Raw genomic sequence first — 18,680 nt, forward strand, 5'->3', positions numbered from 1 at the left:
TCGGTTTGTTGGACGTCTTAATCTAGTGTATGGCTTTACATGTCCTCCAAAGATTAACAAGGATACTTTCTTCACTGGTAAAAGCCAATTTGATATCACTGAACTGGAAATCTTCAAAGTTGATATATAGTCTTCCAATCACAAACCAGTTTTTATACAATAATGTATGTATGTTGCTTCGTGTAATTGAAGGATTGCATGGGACGTCCTGGCGGCCATGTTTGTGGCTAGGAACAATAAGATTTTTCTCCTCTGGAAGTTAACTTCCATTTTTATGCAAACTATGTGAGAAAATTTTCTTTTGTTTTCTCCACCAACATGACGGTCATGCAATCCACCTATACCGACAGTTTGTCGTTTACATTATTATTCATTGATTTGTCCATCCATCTATTAAGTGAAGCATGGCTAACAGGGCCGACCAGAATTCCCATTATATGTTGAACCTTTTGATCATTGGAAATTCTGCTGTAAGAAAGACATCGTTTCTGTCTCGCTATGTCGATGATTTGTTCACATCAGCGTTTGTGTCAACGATGGGGATCGATTTTAAAGTGAAGACGGTTGTTTGGAACGACAAGCGAGTCAAACTGAAAATCTGGGACACGGCAGGGCAGGAGAAATATCGGACTGTAACCACTGCATATTACCGTCATGCGGTGGGTTTTATTCTCATGTATGACATTACAAATGAAGAGTCGTTCCAAGCAGGCCAACAATGGTCAATACAGGTTAAGACGTACTCATTGTCTAATGATAAAGTGATACTGGTTGGCAACAGGTGTGATTTGGAGGAACACAGAGCAGTGACCTACGAAAGGGGCAAGCAGCTTGCTGATGAACTGGGATTGGCGTTTTTTGAGACAAGTGCCAAGAATCCGTAGAATGTTACTGTGAAGCAGGTGTTTGAGAGGCTGTTGGATATCGTCTGCGACGGATTAATTTTCAGAGGATAGTTGTCTAAATGAATCTATTGATCGGTTAATCCGCACTGTTGAACCCTTTTCTACACAAAACGGTGCAGACTTTGTATCTCACAATAATATTAGCAGTGGTGGATTGTATCTACACCGTAAGGGTGTTTTTATTTCCCTGGTATTTTTAATTCCTTGTGTTTTTATTTCCCTGGCACAAATAAAGATAACTATTTATTATTATTATTATTATTATTATTATTATTATTATTATTATTATTATTATTATTATGATAATGTTAGGAATACTTGACGTGATTAATGTTTTGTTGATGTCGGTGCATGGTCAGTCTGAAATTTCCGATTTCAGGCCATTTAATGAAATTATTAGTGAAATTATAAGAGGTTTCAAATTCGGCTCTATTAATATACATTGTTTATTTAAACATATCGATTAGGTAAGGGCCCTGATGTATTAATGAAGTTAAACGTTGGACTCATCGTGGTTACGTTTGAAACAGATCAAAACTCATAGTTCCTCCCACGATTGAGTAGCATAGGCGTTGATCGCGACGTTTCGACCGCTCATCTGCGCTCATGTATAACGCTTGTCTTCATCAGGCGATGGTGAGCAGTACTTATGCTACACAACCGTGAGAGAGGTGATTAATTTTTTTGTCTATCGATGAAAACGATTGTGGTCAGACGGCTTTCCTTTGTAGCAGAGACAGAAATACGCGTTGTGGAGAGGTTTGTGTACTTTTTTTGCACTCGATATCATTTTGAAGATCCGCGATTGTAAAGATGAAAATCTATTAGTTGAGCGCCTTGGAAACGTAGAAACTCAGTTACACCTAAAAACCTTTTCTTTTTTCTTTTTTCTTTTCACTAGTTGGTATCGACCAAGAACTCAGATTCTGAACATTTTAAATATTCCGAGTTGTTTTTGGAGAAAGTTTATGCAAACTATAAACAAAATCTACATGCTGTACTTTCGCTTTGAATTACAATGATTCCCGAGAGTTTCATACTTCACAAGCTAAAATGGACGTGTTGACATGTTTTCAGATGAATCAAGTGTTTAAAAAACAAAGCTACAAGGATCCGTGCTAAAGTGTACCTCCAAAACGTTAACTGGTATTGCTATTACCAATAGAAACGTAACGTTCACTCCCCGGCCACTTTCAATATCAGTGGCCATGCAGTCTTTTATTTATGTAGTGAGAAAATTGGTTATTTAACTTTTATTCAAATTTTTTAATAGTCCTGCAAAGGGAAACCATCACGCAAGACATTAACTGTGAGATAAAAATGTATTTCAATAATTTCAACAATATGTGTTAAAAACTGATAAACAAAAGAAGGTATGTAAATCACTTAAAAGAAAGATTTAAATAAAACATTTAATCAATTAATAACAATGTCGTTATTGACAGATAGCGCCAGTTTTGAATTGATCAACGGACACAATACTAATAATGGCAACGCATTCCAGTCTTTTAAAGTTCCACTGACAGAGGTATCTGTTTCTCAGATAGGTCTCAGTGTTTGGGATGCATTTCAATGAATTTGTTGTGGTTAGAGTTCCTTATTTAAGTATCTTCTACTGGCGTTTAATAACAGTAATCTGGAAGACCCAGACAGATTGCCTTGTGAAACAAGGTTAAACGGCGTGAAATTGTTCTTCGCCCCTTAAGCGGTTTCTACTTGAACTCTTTTCATGAGACTTGTGACTTTTCCCGGTTGTTAACAGTTCTCAATGAAGCACGCAGCTCCCCTCTCAACTCGTTCCCCCTGTTTTGCTTTGAGGCGTCGCAACATTCGTAGAACATAAATTGCTACAAGAGTGTTTAACGAGGATGTCCGTATCAGAGCAAGCAATATTTTCTGGACACGATGCGATGCGGGGTAACCTTCATTTACAAACAGTCAGAATAGGCTCTTCAACTAGCAGTGCAATTTGAACTTTCATATCATTATTGCGTTCGACGTAGAAAGAACGCACTCCTAATACGTACTAGAGTCGAGATTGTATGGGACAAAGTTGATTGCCGTGAATGAATGGATCTTGCCGAGGCGTATCTGACATCCCTTGCAGATTTTGCTCCAGGTAGGGGGGGGGGGGGGGGGGATGACATCATCCCCAAATTGGCAACGGAGAGAGAGCCTGGGATCGAGATTATCGAACGCACTCCCTAATCTTTGATTGCCACTAGTTTTAATGAAATTATAGCTTTGTGGGCCGGGCCAGAATCGGGGCCGGAATCGGACAGCAATGATTCTCTTATCCTACAGTCTTATCGTGATACAAAACCACCTAGCCCAAACAAATGAATTTGATTCCTGAGTGAGAAGAACTTTGTCAAGCCCGCTGAACAGGGGAACGACTGGCACACTCTTTTACTTTGACGCGGAAGTTAATGGAACAGTTTACTAAGCCATGGCTGGTAAACTAGAAGAAAAGGTGAATTTACTTGATTTGGCTTGTGCCAAAATGTCTGATGCGCAGGATCTTATTGGTAAAACCCGCGACTTACTGACGCAAGGTTCCGACAATGTAAAATCAGAGCAGCCAGCATTTGAAGAAGAAACTAAACTTCCCAAAGGAATGAATCAAGCCCATTTCGACAGAACGGTGAAGTTGAACGTCGGTGGTAAGATGTACAAAACTACACTGGAAACTTTGCGAAAAGATTCAGATTCCATGTTGAGTATAATGTTTTCTGGAAGGCACGAGTTGAAGCCGGACGCTGAAGATGGAGCATATTTTATCGACCGTGATGGCAAGCTCTTTCGGTAGGTGTTGTGTATAAATTAACACATCATCGGTAGTTTTGGCGTACACTCGAAGGCTTACGATAAAGCTATCAGATTTACCAAGACATTATTTCTGTACGTTTTAATTCTTTATATTCTAAATGAAATCGACGTTCTGCAAAACACTACGTGAAGGCTTGTTACAGGTATTCGTTTATCCAATCGGTAAACTCCATTGACAAGATTTCGTGACATGAGTCTGGGGACTTGACCCCCATCAAATTTTGCATAATTTTCCTCCCAACAATCGGGAACAGAGACATAAAAAATCCCTTTATAGTTCTCTTAGATTTAACTTGCAAATGTTTCATGTGGCAATCGATCTAATTTCGTAGTGTTAATTCCATAAGGGGTACATCTTGAATTACCTTCGCCATGGTGAGCTCCTTTGTCCTGACGACAAAACAATTCAAAAAGAGCTGCTCACGGAAGCAAAGTTTTACCAAGTCCGAGGCGTCATAGGTGAACTGGAAGAGAAGACTCATCCGTTCAAATCATCTGTGATAATACAGAATCAACTTACCGCTTAGCTCTCTTATCCTGGTTGCCATCTGGTGCAAAATGCTCTCTGTTGTACCAATATATTTCCACAGGCCGTCCAGAAAGTTCAAAGAGCTTTCATAAGTGCTGTGACAACAAAGCTCCAACTATTGTTGTGATAAAAAGTGGAGAATACATCTTCGGAGGCTACATACACCGCAAAATCATGGGAGTCAAGTATGTATTTAGAGTAATGATTGTAGATTTATTGCATGAGTAAAAGGTATTCCAGTAGAATGGTACCTTAGTGTTGTTAGATCAGGCCCGTGACCAGGGGGGGGGGGGGGTGCACGGGGTGCGTTCGCACCTCCCCACAGGTCCGAAAGGTCCGCATTTTGATACTCAATAGACAAGTTAAGGAGTGTAGTCGGTTAAACTGAAGTTTAAAACTTAACAGTGATATTTAAACAAAGCCAAAAAGTGGAAAATTCAGTAATGCATTCCCTGGGAAACTAAAACCAGCTGCACTCTAGTAGCCTGAGCCATTCAGAACATTTCAATGAGCTCACAGATGTCCGAGCTTATCTAAATGAATAATGAAGTTATGGGTAGGAGAGAACAGGAAAATAGAAAGAGGAAGGCTGTAGTCAAATCTTGCCAGTCTCTCGATACATGGGTCAGTAAAGTACCCCGTCAAGAGGCATCAGACGCTGACAATGACAATGCAGTCTGCAACGACAGCCCAGCTGAAACTATCTCAGTTAACTACAGTCTTACAGAGAGATATAGAAGGTAAATCACACTTATTTTCGCAATATTTGTCCACCAGTCTTGATCCTATTATTATGCTCTGAGATTTAGTCGCTCTTCCTCAATATGAAACGAACTTACATCGCTTAATAAAAGCCAGTGAGGGAACACAGAGTAATAATTCGGAGAATGACTGGGGGAGGGTTAATCTAAAGCAGCACCTGGAAATCCACAGGCATCACAAACCAACAAAATAGAAGTTTTCGAGACACAAAGAGGGAAAATACAATTTATTTTTCTCTTGGTCTCTTATCGTCATTTCCTGATGCATGTCAATATTCTATGAAAAGCCGATGTGTACTTTCTTAACAATTCTGCATTATTTATAAAATTGTAGAGACCTTGCAAGCTCTAGTACCTGAAAATACTGATGACAATCTAACGCGGTATCACTTATAACCACTGATGCAACAAGAAATAAATGACACTTATCGGGAAGTTTTCGACGACCTCTGAGAAATTTGGTTCTTCCGCAAATAAGCTGCCAGTTGGTCAGAAGTATCACTTGATTAAAAGTCATTTTGTGCCACCGATTTACTGCAAGTTTCCAACCCGATTTCTTCATGAGTGCCGAAGAGGGTACTCGTCGATGGTCTACAGCCCTTCAGTAGATGGAGTATTCTGTAAACACTCTGCTTTAATGACACCTATGCATTGCAGGAAAGACAAGGGCGATTTCATAAAATGGCATAAGATTCAAGAAAGGGCAAAAATACATGAGCAAATGAAGTACTATCACGACGCAATGATCGCTACCGAATCCTTCCTTAATTCGGTTGAAAACCCACACTGAGAGCGAAACGTGAACAACCGAATACTTTTAGATGACGAAAATGAAGGCTAGTACTTACAACAACAAATTACACAAATGGGTAAGCGAGTGATAACAGTACATATTGTTTCCTATTTCTTTCAGTTTCAGATACTCCTCAAAACCGAAGGAAGACAGGCCAAATACAGCAGCCAAAGCTCTTAAAGAGTGCGATGATGATCTCTTTCCAAATATATATGCGCTCCTCAAGATATGCGCCAAAATCCCTGCAACGAGCTGTAAATGCGAAAGAAGTGCGAGTTGTTTAAGGCGGCTCCATACATATAACAGAGCATGCATGGGCCAGGAAAGGCTGTCTTCCCTCGCAGTTATGCACATGGCTATCAAGTTAAAATTGTTTTTGATGAGGTGGTAAATCTGTTTGCCACCAAACCTACGGAGGCTGGAGCTCGGGACACTTCTGAGGGATTAGTTCCGCAGTATTTGGTGTATCATTTTACATCGTAGAATTAGTCCTTTAATTATAAACAATTGTGTTCGACAAATGTAATATTCAGTTCCAACCGTGTACTTTGGCGTTACAATTTCTCATGTGTTGCTACTTTCCTAAATAAACGGATCAGACAATAAAAAATACATTTCGGTATTTTGGTCCACTTTGCACCACCCCCCCCCCCCCCCCCCCCCCACACACACACACACACACATAAAATCCTGGTTACGGGACTGTAGATTTAAAACTGAACTCCTGCAGAAATATTTTCATATTTAAAAATGTTCTGGAAACTCCTCTTTTTTAGTAGCGCTTGGTACTTAAGAGTAAAGGCTCACTTTTTCTTTTGAACGATAGTTGCCATATTTTAGGTCACAGAAAGTTTAAACCACAATACAATACAATACATGTACAATAACTTTATTTAAAGAGGGAGGCGTAATAACCTGCTACAGTTTTCTAACTTACGGCTCTCAAAATAAGAGGAATAAATGCATACAATATTCACAAAATTAATGTCCGATACACGGTATGCTATAAAAACAATTGGAATTGGCAAAATTAAATAAGGGATAACAAGACATAAAGAATATTCGCAAAAGTTAAATATGTGTAAAATTCCTAATGAAGGAGTGGTTGCCACTACGAAAAAAAGTTACAATACATAGAATAGCGGCAAGTTGAATACAAGAGATCTTCGAGACGCTGTGAACCTGGACTATTACCCCGGAATCTGTTGTATCATACACTTAAAATAGACACCACAGGGATAACTGCAGTGCAGTCGTTTGGACTGGTTGTCGATCACTAGACTCCCCTCTGTAACAGACCCAGTGGATTTTTTTCCCCACCCAGTGAAAATTTAGCCTCCATGATACCTGGTGAATATTTTGTTTTTACCAAGCTATTATTTGGCTTCCCTGGTGCGACTTTTAAAGACCCGGCGCAAATATTCTTAGATTTCTTTGCTTGAAAAGGGCAAAATAGCCGAATTGACAAAAAGAATTAGAAACTGATTAAAAAAAAAATCAAAACAAAGAGAACAAAAACAAAAATGCAAGCACAAGGGTTCTTATTTCACCATGGAAACGGTCAAGAAGCCAGCATTAGCGTAAGCGCAATGATTAAGGACGGTGCCTATTAACACAAAAGTATTTTTACGCGGCTTATGACCATGCAAGAAAAGCAGATTTTAAAGATAATTTTAAAGCAACAATAATGCAAAAAAGCAGTAAAACTATTGAAGCCTTATTATCTCTGAAAAAGGCGTGGCTACCCCCAATTTCCTTTTTGGATACCAAGAGCGGTTGCTAAGTTCTACTTTCTCCGCATAGTTTTTAACTCGCAAAAATATCCCTGTATTAGTAGGCATCACCCATAGGGAAGCCGAGCCTCTCGAGATGCGCAGAACGTATGCGCAGTAATAAAAATAGGCACCGTTCTTAAAGCATTTTAACCATTGTGAGTGCGCTTGCGTTTGCCTTTCCTGTTAAAATGGCCTTGACATCGCTGTACTAACACTATTTTTATTTATTTGTTTTTTCCTTACCAGCTGATCGTTTAACTGCCATAGCAGACAGCCTGTTTTCGTTAGTTAATCCTTCTCGGACAGAACCGATCAAGATCACTCCAATACCAGGCTCATCTGGAGGTATACGATGTAGGGAGACTCTGGGACCAAGCTTTGGTACCAAAGAGTGGTATGACCTGGAAGCTGTGTTTGATGACTACTGTCGTGGTTGTCATTGTCTAGGTAATGGGTTTGCGTGTCCTCGAAATGCTGATGATAGGGAAGAGTTCTTCAATCGTAGGAGCTCATTTGAGATTACCGAACTGGAAGTGTTTAAAGTTGATTATTAGAATAATCGCAAGTCCACTCTAAATAAAAAAAAATACCATTTTCTACTTGTATCTGTTTTAAAAAAATCGCACTTGTCTTTTGACATTAGCTGGTATGACGCTGTAGCTTATCAGAGAGAAAAAAGGAATAGATTTAGCGGACAACTAGATCACTGAGTATAAATACCCTGCGTAATAATTGATTTGAGGAATACGACGAAGAGTCAAAGCATTTGTCTTGATATTATCATTATATACTCATTCAGTCTATGAAGTTCATTTTCTGAAAGAAAACGTAGTGTTTTAAATAATTTGAAATCATTAGACTGTAATAAAGAATAAAGTTGTTGCCATGTGTTAACAGAGGGTTTATTGTGTAAGTATATGATAAATTAATGTCGTCGTACACACGTTAGCCGTACCTTCTAAATATTGGAATATTAAATGTACTTGTCCTAATACGTGACACATTTGGCTGTTTCCGTCAACTTTGCCTCAGGTACCCTGCCTTCACACTGTACAAATCGGTTCCGGTGAACACAAATGCTGGGGTTATCAACAACCCTACGATTGACTAACATCCCATCTAGGGGGAGGAGGGGTATTTTTGACTTTCAGAATAGAGGTCTCGCGAATACGGTTTTGATAAGTCTTTTCCCAGTCTGAGCTTAAAGGGGAAGTACCATGGGGTTTTTTTACCTCTTTTATTAAAAATGGTGAAATAAGACCTTCACTTTGCTATAAAATAAATCTAGAACAACGAGAGGAGAGAAATCAACTCAGTTCTTGACAGGAACTGTTCTAGCGCATTTTGGAAACAAAAATGCGATAACTTGAAAAACATTAGCCTAACATGTTTCAAGTTTCAATCCATTCCGATCCACTCTGTCTCTGGCCAGAGCCACTAATCGACAGTTTTATTGCACCGGGGTGATAATTTATAAGAAAACTAGACAATTCTTCTTCTTCTTCTTCTTCTTATTATTATTATTTTGGTTTCTGTTGTCAGACAAACATTTTTGGGTTTTGAAATGACATCAAATTTTCGTGATACGTCCTCTGTAAGGATGTACCTCCTCTGTTTTGTGGCCTCACTCGTATCCGGTAGATACGGTATGATAACTTAAGCTGCAGAATACTACAATGATATCCAACGGTAACAATAGGAGATTGAATTAATTTGGTTGATATCAATTATATATATCTATTGATTTCAGCGTTGGATGAATTGATATGACCCAAGGTTTGGGAAATTTAATTTTTTTTAGTCAATGACCTTTTAAGCTCAAAGTTCCAGTTATAGCCTCGACCATATATTTGTTATGTTTGTTCAAAAGGAAAGAATTTTACGCTCCGACCCGATAAAATTTGTCTCAACGTGCGAGTACAGCCGTGGTGTTATCGGCGGGGAGAGATGTCAGCTCAGGCGGGCCGCTCGCTCCTTGGTCTTGTCTATCCGCTGTTTAACAGGATTGTGGGCTCAGGTTCAGTAGTTTCACTTTACACAGACCATTGCGGAAGTGTCAAACATGGCTGACGAACTGAGCTTGTATGATTTAGCGAGTGTGAAACTGACCGACGCTCAAAAGCTTACAGGTGAAGCACACGAATTATTAAAAGAAGACCTTGAAAAGGTGAGACGAGAAAAGGCAGCGTTCGAAGAGTTGACTAAGACCCTCAATGAGGTTCACTTCGGCAGCGTAGTCAAGCTGAACGTTGGTGGTAAAATTTATAAAACGACACTCAGTACATTACAAAGAGACCCGGATTCCATGCTGTGCGCAATGTTCTCTGGTAGGCACGAGTTAAAAGCAGACGAGGAGGATGGAGCATATTTTATCGACCGCGATGGTGAGCTCTTTCGGTAAGCTATGGTTTTGAAAGATTCAGTACGTATATTCACTCACTCTCTGGGCCAGTGCCTTAGCCTCCACGAAGGGTTTTTTTATGTTTCCCAGTCTTCATTCTTAACTAACCGTTTAGTGTGGAGACTTGAATTTTTACAACGTTTACTCCATATGCTTGTTTTTGTTGGTAACATAGTCGCTGCTTCGGATTAAATTTATGCAACACGCTTGTATCAAGTTGTGTCACGCAAGACTAAGCATTGAATATTTCAATGTTGGAACACTGGATCGCACGTCTGGAATAACCGATCACTTGTAAAGTCGTTGTGCAATAAGCTAGGCTCCAATCATTGTTCAAAATCCCCCCCCCCCCCCCCCATCCCCCCTCTCCTCACTCCCCCATCCTTTACAGCTTGGCTGATTGTGGTTTCTCCTCTTTCCCTCTTTTACACCCCTTTTCAATCACTCAAACTTCTGATAGCTCGAACTCTTCATGTTCTTTGAGACAGTGTGAGTTTTGGAATTTCGACAACAACCTGTTTGCACTGACTTTAGTTTTGTTTATCTTCATTAAGGTATATTTTGAACTACCTTCGCAATGGTGAGCTCTTTTGTCCAACTGACAAAATGGTTAGAAAAGAGCTACTTGCAGAAGCCAAGTTTTATCAAGTCGAAGGGATGATTGCCCATCTTGAAGGGAACTCGTTGAAAGCATCGATCATTTTAAAAAGTGAAAGCCACCGTTCAGCTGTTATGTCCTGGTTGTCTTCTGGTGCTTCCTGTTCTCTCCTGTACCGAGCTTCCATCGACGGTGAATCGCCACAAGATTTCCATCGCTGCTGTGATAACAGAGGTCCTACTCTTGTAATGATACAAAGTGGGGAATACATCTTTGGTGGCTATACCTCCAAATCATGGCAATCACGTAAGTTTTACCGCTTTGTCTAATTGATTATAGCCGCCCGTTATTTATTTATCTAATCATTTATTATATTTTACATGTAATGTGTTTGTAAGCATATAAGTTTATTTTCTTTGCTACTCTTTGATCGAACAGGGAATTACGTATACGCTACGAATTACAAATTCATTGGATAACAAAGTGGACCTGAAATGCCATCTTAAATCATAAGAGTAATCGAGTGAAACTGGCACTTGACAAGATGGAACCTTTAAAAAGTCGATGTTATGACTTATGTTATATCTTTTTGTTTGTGATAATATAAAACGCAGGAATCAAAGAGAGACGGCCGCTATTCCTCTCTCGAGTGTTATTTTTTCCATTAAAGTTAAAGAATTTCTTTTTCAATCTGAAGACTCTCAGCGCTTCCGAATCCTTAATCAGATTCCCTAATGACGCGCTTTCTAGAGGTAATATTAGTCCTATCCCGCGACCCTGCAAACGGAGCGCTCTGGAGCTCGCGAAATCAGTTAAGCTAACTGAGATCCCTGAAAATAGTGGATTTTCCATTTTAAGATGGAACTTGTGGTTCTGTAGCCGTTTTTAAGTGAAAGAAAAACTCAGAAGGGGAATAAAAGGATTGGACGTTCTACAAAAGGCAAGACCTCACGTGACTTTAACGAAAAATGTTCAGTAGGAGTGCTAGTCAGTTCTGCTAGAAATCTTCCTAGGGACCGGTCATACATTAGAGGGGAGGAGGGGGTTGGGGGAGGGCTGGTGCAAACATGGGGAGGGCCATTGTCTTTCATGCAAGCACAAAAGAGAGGGTCAAACAATTTGGTGCATGTCATTAAGGGGTGGGGGGGGGGGGCATTATTTTTTTTTACAAAGTTGCTGGGGTCAAGGAGTCAATCTAGAATTCCTCTGTAGTCACAGTCATTCTTCTGTAAATATACATCCTTTATTTGATGGCTGTTGAATATAAACATGGGTTTTTAATGACACTTCTTTGTCCTATGTCTAGATCCTCTCCTGACTTGAACAAACAGTATATTGTCAAAATAGAATGTAAAATTTATCTTTTTAACGATTAATATCTTCCAATGAATAAGACTCCAATGGCAAACAGGATAACTGATGATTTCCATCCTAGGGTGCAATTAAAGAAGGCTTATGTGATAGGTGAATGCACCTTAGACAATCCAAACAAGATTTTGGAATTCAGTAAAAAGTTTGCGATGTCAGAAGAATGCATCAGAGGTAACCTAGAGCACTTGAAGTTGCTCGACTTGAAGAAATAGAAACGAAAGAAAGAGAGAGCTGAAAAAAATCTGCCGAGGCAGGGAAGAAATATAAAGATTTTGATTGGGTTGCCATGCTTGAGGATAGTTCTCTAACTAAACAGACAATAGAGCTGTTTTGGACAAATACCTGAGACACCACAACATAGACTGCCAGGGAAGGAAAAAAGCAAAACTCAATGAAGTTCAAAGGCACATAACCAGCCATTTGGCTGTAATACAAAACCTAGGGGAGCAAGACAGTGACACAGATGAGAGTGAAGAGGATGAGGTGGTCACATGTGATGAAGATGTCGAGGAGGAGGACATTCTTGCTGAAATCGGTTCTGAGAATGAAGAAGAAAAATATGAAGAACACGAAGAGGGCGATGAAATCCTCTACCTAGACGATCATGGAATCACAATGAACGTAACTTCAAGATCAGGAAAAAATGCAACTCGTTTTCTTCTCTGTTAGTTTACGATCAGTGTCATACAATTTGGGCCATGCTGCAATACAGGTAGCTTTAGCGTTGGAGGAGGGGTGGTGGTGGTGGTGGTGGTGGGGGGGGGGGGGGGGGTGGGTTCATGATAAATTATGTAAAGTATTTTGGAGGGTAAACATTTTTTCTGCACCTGGAATGGGGAGGGTCTCCTCAAAACTGGTAGGCCAAAATAAAAATGCACTAGCCCTCCCGTCTAATTTATGACCGGTCCCCTACACATGCCAATGCGATATCAGTCTCGGATGAGATTCCTTCATTCAATCTATATTTTTCTCTTCTGGTATGGTCGCATTACGCTTCATTCGTTAAAATTTGATTTCTACTGAAATGTTTAAAAGGAGGCAGTTTGCAATGCTGTATCGTAAACTTAAACCACCGACAGCAATTTTTAATTTTAAAACGCTTAACTCACTTAGTTCAACAGTATCGATTACAGTTCCCCCTCGAAAACAGATTATAGACTAAAATAAATGAAATTCCTTCCGACAACCATGTCTTGTGATAATGTGTTCTAGGTCGGTCTGGCTATAGCCACGAGAGTTTACAACCCTATAGCTTTAGAATATGCAAGGGAAAAGCAAACTCAAGATTGCCAGAAGACTTCCGTTACCTCTACAGTTTTTCCAAGTGGCCTGAGTGCCTAAAAAATGCTAGTATATAATTTTTAGAATATTTGAACTATTTCTACGATAGGGCTCCAGTTACTCCTCCAGCTCTTTGTAAGAAATTCTCGCTATATCTGCTTGGAACGTGAAAACAATAAGTGTGAATTTTGCATTCGGTTGACTTTATAACCTTTTTCTCATTTTGTCATCTCAATACATTAAGTTTAATTGCTTGAGCTAACCAGAAGTGTCGGATAGTCATACGTGGATTTGGTTTATCAATAGCTACTTACTGAGTAACCATTACTTTAATGTATGATATAAGCCGTTATCGCCTAGTTATACCACTCTTATTTTTTTCCTTCAGCTAGTTCTGAGAATGATTGTGTGTGCATAGCAGACAGCCAGTCCTTCCTGTTTACTCTGGTTAATCCTTCAGGAACTGAACCGATCGTTTTAAATCCGGCGGCTTCTGATGGTATACGATATCGCGCTGATCTGGGGCCAAGATTTGGTACAAAGATTAACAACGACCTCAGGGTGTGGACGACTGACAATTATAGCGTTGTTCATGTCAGTCTAGGCTTTGGTTTTACTTGCCCAGAAAACAAACAAAGGGACACTTTTTTCACAGGGAAAAGCCCTTCTGACATAAACGAACTGGAAGTGTTTAAAATCTGCTTATTCTAAGAATCACTTCGGTAAATTAGGACCTCAACAATACCGTTTTGCAGTGGCAAAATAAAGTTAACCTATCCAGCGGGAAGAGGGTGAAGGGGGATGGTGAGGGTCAGAAATTAAAGTAACCGCACTACGGTCATGACTGACGAAACATTTTTGTACTTAGAAAATGAATCTGTGTTTCCCGGTGGGGATTACGTACCCAACGGACGAAAGGTGATTCCTTTCAACGGCCCCCGACAAAAGCACCAGGCGGGATGGCGGGGGGGGGGGGGGGGGGGTGGGCATAAAGGATGGAATGTTTAAATAATTCCTGCCAACCAAAAAGAAAAAAAAAGTAGTCTTGCATGTACGATTAAAGTACCGTTCTTACTGATAAAGATACCGTTCCTTCCCCGTTCCGGTGCTTTTAATCGTAAAGCAAAGCTATTTGTGTGGAAAATCCTAAATAAAGACAATCTTTTTTTTTGGATGTAAAAAAACCCCTCACGTTGTGGTGCAACAAACCTCTTTTTGGCCCTTAATGCTACATGTCAGGCCATAATACAAAATATGACTGCTAATCAAGAGCCATGGAAGCTGATACAGAAAAGCGTTTGGGTTTAGAGTGTAAAAAACCGGAGCAGGAGGAGGAGAGGGTGGGGGTTGCAGAAAGTGCCCGCGCTGACTTTAAAATTCATAAAATTTTTGTAACATTTACGTGCAGTACGATAGTAAGGCATGGTGTTCTTCATTTGACGTGATTTTTATGGGGAAAATATTCTGTACCTTTTTCAAAGGACGTTTTCAAAAGTTGATCTTATTATTCTCTTTTGAAGAACCGTCGTACGTTTTACTCTTTGTCGCTTTTTGTCTATTGATTTAAATATTTTGACAGGTGATGAAGTTCCTGTAAAATTCGAGAAATCCAAGATTACAGCTTCGACATATTGAAAAACGATGCCATCGCTCCTTTTTCGGACCTCTAAGGAATTTTTTGGTCGGTTTTTATGCCTTCTTAGTTGAGATTGTTAAAGCTATTACTCGCTTGTAGTTTCAGGTGGGGTCGCAGAAACAACTTCCCTTAAACCCATTTCTATGGTTAAAAGACGCCCACGCAAATGGGGTTAGCAATTCTACGCTTATTGTTATTGTAATGTGGAACTTTGTAAGTGATGGTGATGTAGTGGTGTGTAATATAAGTAAGACACTTTTGAGTGTTAATTCATGTAAGGTTGTAAGGGCCTCCACAGACCAGGCAAATTGTTGTCAACGACTATTTTTATTTTGAATCGACGAGTATAAGTGTTTAGAAATGCGTTTCCACACACGAAAGGTTTACTTGTCGATAACCTGTATGTTTTAAGGGAGCCTGGAAACTTCTTTGTAATGCGCATGTGTACATCGCGCAGAAAATGGCGGGCACGAGCTACGCGCCGCAAAAATAGACTTTAGTAATCGATAACTTACTCACAGACGGGAGAAAGTGAGTTTTTGATGACAAAACCGTGGCGTTTGTTATCGACAGCTAAAGTAGTTTCCATTTGAAAAGGAAAAGTACCTTGTTGTCGATGACTTTATTTTTCACCATTTGTAGTCGATAACTCCCGGGATAGTAAATCGAACGTTCGAAAATCGAACTCAATCCGTGGATTGAGTTCGATTGAGGTCGGCAATCGAGCGAAATCGAACACCAGACTTTCCGTGAGTTCGACTTCCGAACAAATTGAATTCAATCGAACAAATCGAACTCAATCCATCAGATTGAGTTCGCTTTCCGAACTCAATCGAACACAATTTAATTGATTGACTTCGATTGACTCTGGCAAACCTATACAAAGCAAACCCATCAAAGCAGGTTTTTCTTGTTCTTTGTTACAATTTATTCAATAACAGAAACCCCATTTATAAACTGTCCACGGCAGTTAAGAGAACAGAACAGAACAAAGCTATCATTATTCCCGAGAGCGTATTCCGAAATTGTCGTACCCTCTCCATTTTAGGTAACTTACAATGCGGAATGACAAATCGAAGGGTTACTTTTATGGAAAAATACAAGCAAATTACTAACCTCGAGACAGGCAACGGCACACAGTAGATAAATGATTAAGAAAAATATCTTACTAACAATATACATGATTCTCCCAAATTCATCTTCATTCACATGAGATGTTTTGTCATTGACTACCTTTTGTTATCAGCAACCAAAGGGTAATTGGTAACAGTTTGGCTCGCCTGTGGAGGGCCTAAGAAAATAACATAAGTAGGAAGCTGTGATGTTATTAAGCGATGCACTGAGTGTGATATCAAAAATGTGCGTAAGTTGTAGGATAAGCCTTGTGAAGAAGGCAACCATGCTTCTTTTTTAATTGTAAGCGTATTCCTTTTGTAGCTGGAGAAATATCAATTCTTCGTTAAAAAAAAAATGATCTTTTTGTCGAACTTGCACGCATAACAAGTATTTTGCTACTCGTTTGTTTTAACCTTTTTCGCGGTTGTTTATGGCACCACAAAAGTTGTAACGAGATGCTAAATTGTACCACGCGCAGGAGTTAATTGGCGAGAATGCGAGCCACATACCAGTAATTACTGCAGTACACTAGTCATGTGTCACGTATCGTACTCTGTCGCCAGCTCCCCTTCTAATATACACTGCTACTGACTCCACCGACCTAGGAAAAAAGATAGGCATAAAGAATTTGTTAGTTCTAAACACGTCGATTGTTATGGCATGTCTCTCAAATTTTGGCGCTTGAAAGAAACACAACAGTATTCTGTATGAGGAGACAATTTTGACTACTTTTAGTCTCTGATAGTGCAAACAGTTTATCCCAGGGCAAGTGTGGAACGTGCCCAAGGCTTTGACCTGATGAGGGTAACACTCACGCCTTGTATCAAAACCTAACAAACTAGACCGATATAGAACAGCAAATTGAAATCGGAAACTATGCACCGAAGTTAACACACCTGTGATATATTTAACGAGGGTCAATATTTTCGTATGACTATGTTGTCAGTCGTGGTCGAAAAGACAAGTTGGAGAGATTTTCGCTCTGTGTATACTCTTGGCGGAGTGTAAGGCTTTTTTCATTCGATTTCAAGCAAGCAAGCAAGCCTGTAAAGCACATTGACGCCCTTGGCCCGATTTGTATCAACGAATGGCGAAATCGTTTGTCTCACGATGTAGTCAGTTGAAGATCGCGACGTCTCGACGTCGACTGCTCACTGGTAGTCTTGATCAGGCGATGAGGTTCTCTCATCGCGCTTCAGTATTGATTTATATCACGAAGGTCGGCTGTGATTGGCGGATTTCGATCATCGCTTCTTCAGGAAGAGATGTTTCGGTTCTTCGGTTCGTCTTCGCGCAATACAGGTTGATCAGTGTCAAAATGAAAAGGAAAAGAGCCTGTGACAGTTTAAGTAATCTTCGAGCCGATAAAAACGATACCTATAATGTTTGACCAAACAACTATAATAATAATTTCTCAGGGCATTGAGGCGTATTTTTCGGGCTAAAATATATTTTAACCCGCTGCTCTGGGCCAATAAGAAAGAAGAAAATAATGTAGCCAGCCAATCAGAACTGGAAAACATTCATCTGTTCGCGCCGTTTTCTTGCTTGTTTGACTGGAAGCGAGAGCTGCCATACATCTGCAAAGAAATTGTTTTGAGCTAGAAAATGACTGTAAAACCTAACGAAGAAGCAAATTCTCAGTCGTCTCAGCTAGAAAAAAAAAAAGGACCTACAGAAACTCGTGGGCGATGGTGGAAATAGTGCCAGTGGTAGCTACATGGCCGGAGGCGAGGTGAATGTAAATTTTTCTTCGTCGAGTGAAACTCTCTCAGTTTAGCAATTGGACAATTAATTTAACACTTGTAAGTGACAATTTCTTCGCTTTTTTTTCAAAATTCTGTTATTTTCCTTTTAAAAACTTAGAAACCAAGATTATTTTGACAAATTAATTTTGCGGTGTTCTGGCAAAGTTTTAAGCATATGCGGCAATGACAGCTTTTTTACAACTAAACGCCAGCGCGACGCCGGCAGCGTTCAAGACATCGCTTACTGTGCGGTCTTTGATTCCTTTTCTGAATGCCCTCTCAAATTATTATAATATTGTAACAGAGTAGATGTTATGATATAAAGTATATGAAATGATATTAATGTCCTTGGGCGTAAATATGTTTTTGTCCCTTCTCAGAACTCATTTTAGCCCGAGCCGCAATGAGCTGAGTCGGGCCTAAAAACATATTTTCGCCCAAGAACATCAACTCTATTGTTATATTAAAAAAAGAAGAGAGTTTCCTCAAACGTCATACAATTTGAACAGCTTGGGTCGAGATAAGAAAAGGCGATTTGTGGAATATAATTTTATTTCAAATTTTGTCTCTATTTCCCGTTTATTTTGTCTGAGGAGGGGTACCAAGGGCATTTCTAGAATGCGGTTTCTTGTTTTGGAACCAGAGCAAATATGATACTAAAACAACTATTTGACAACAAGTCGTCGTAGCGTAAACTTATTGTTCCTCTGTACACGCCTTCAACATGTTTTGAAAATCGGTATCTGTATATCGACATCTTTTCAGTTAAACCTTCCGGCAGATGATCGAGTTTACATCAAGTGATATCAATCCTCGCCGATTTCCGTACGATTCGTTGCAAAATAAAAAATCGTGAGCTAGAAACCACTGCATGCTCCGTTTTGTATTTTATAAGACTGCAATTTCCATTGATTTGATAACAATCTAACTACTTTAT

General features: G+C 39.6%; 3 protein-coding genes and 1 pseudogene across 4 annotated transcripts in view; all 4 read left to right on the forward strand.

The window, feature by feature from the left end:
• LOC146482851 (uncharacterized) overlaps positions 1-130 on the forward strand; it is a 5,827-nt gene extending 5,697 nt beyond the window's left edge. The window contains exon 3 of the mRNA XM_085106671.1: positions 1-130. This exon is cut by the window's left edge and continues 196 nt beyond it. Within this exon, the coding sequence (XP_084962797.1) occupies positions 1-130 (130 nt within the window).
• The window catches only part of LOC146482850 (uncharacterized), a 29,680-nt gene extending 21,089 nt beyond the window's left edge, over positions 1-8,591 (forward strand). Inside the window, exons 1-2 of one of the 2 annotated variants that reach the window (XR_014864032.1) lie at positions 4,089-4,448; positions 7,839-7,977. Coding sequence is in view for 1 of the 2 variants with exons in the window: in XM_085106675.1 (XP_084962801.1) it covers positions 7,839-8,146 (308 nt within the window). In the remaining variant the exon portion in view is untranslated. Of the gene's footprint in view, positions 1-4,088; positions 4,449-7,838 lie in introns of those variants that run through there. The other variant, XM_085106675.1, reaches the window with a different exon arrangement.
• On the forward strand, positions 403-2,399 carry LOC146482852 (ras-related protein Rab-3 pseudogene; annotated as a pseudogene).
• Positions 8,592-9,644: 1,053 nt separating the features above from the next.
• On the forward strand, positions 9,645-14,194 carry LOC146482853 (uncharacterized). Its single transcript, XM_085106642.1, has 3 exons — positions 9,645-9,989; positions 10,548-10,897; positions 13,632-14,194. The coding sequence occupies exons 1-3, from the start codon at positions 9,655-9,657 to the stop codon at positions 13,952-13,954; spliced, it is 1,008 nt and encodes a 335-aa protein (XP_084962768.1). The 5' UTR covers positions 9,645-9,654; the 3' UTR covers positions 13,955-14,194.
• Positions 14,195-18,680: the final 4,486 nt, after the last annotated feature.

The sequence above is a fragment of the Pavona decussata genome, unplaced genomic scaffold (genome assembly GCF_977016875.1).
Source record: "Pavona decussata unplaced genomic scaffold, jaPavDecu1.1 SCAFFOLD_42, whole genome shotgun sequence".
Taxonomy (NCBI): Eukaryota; Metazoa; Cnidaria; class Anthozoa; order Scleractinia; family Agariciidae; genus Pavona; species Pavona decussata.

Coding starts and splice junctions, on each gene's coding strand:
- LOC146482853 (XM_085106642.1), top strand. CDS start 9,655: ATGGCTGACGAACTGAGCTTGTATGATTTAGCGAGTGTGAAACTGACC. Junction 9,990..10,547: donor CGCGATGGTGAGCTCTTTCG/GTAAGCTATGGT, acceptor ATCTTCATTAAG/GTATATTTTGAACTACCTTC. Junction 10,898..13,631: donor CTCCAAATCATGGCAATCAC/GTAAGTTTTACC, acceptor TTTTTCCTTCAG/CTAGTTCTGAGAATGATTGT.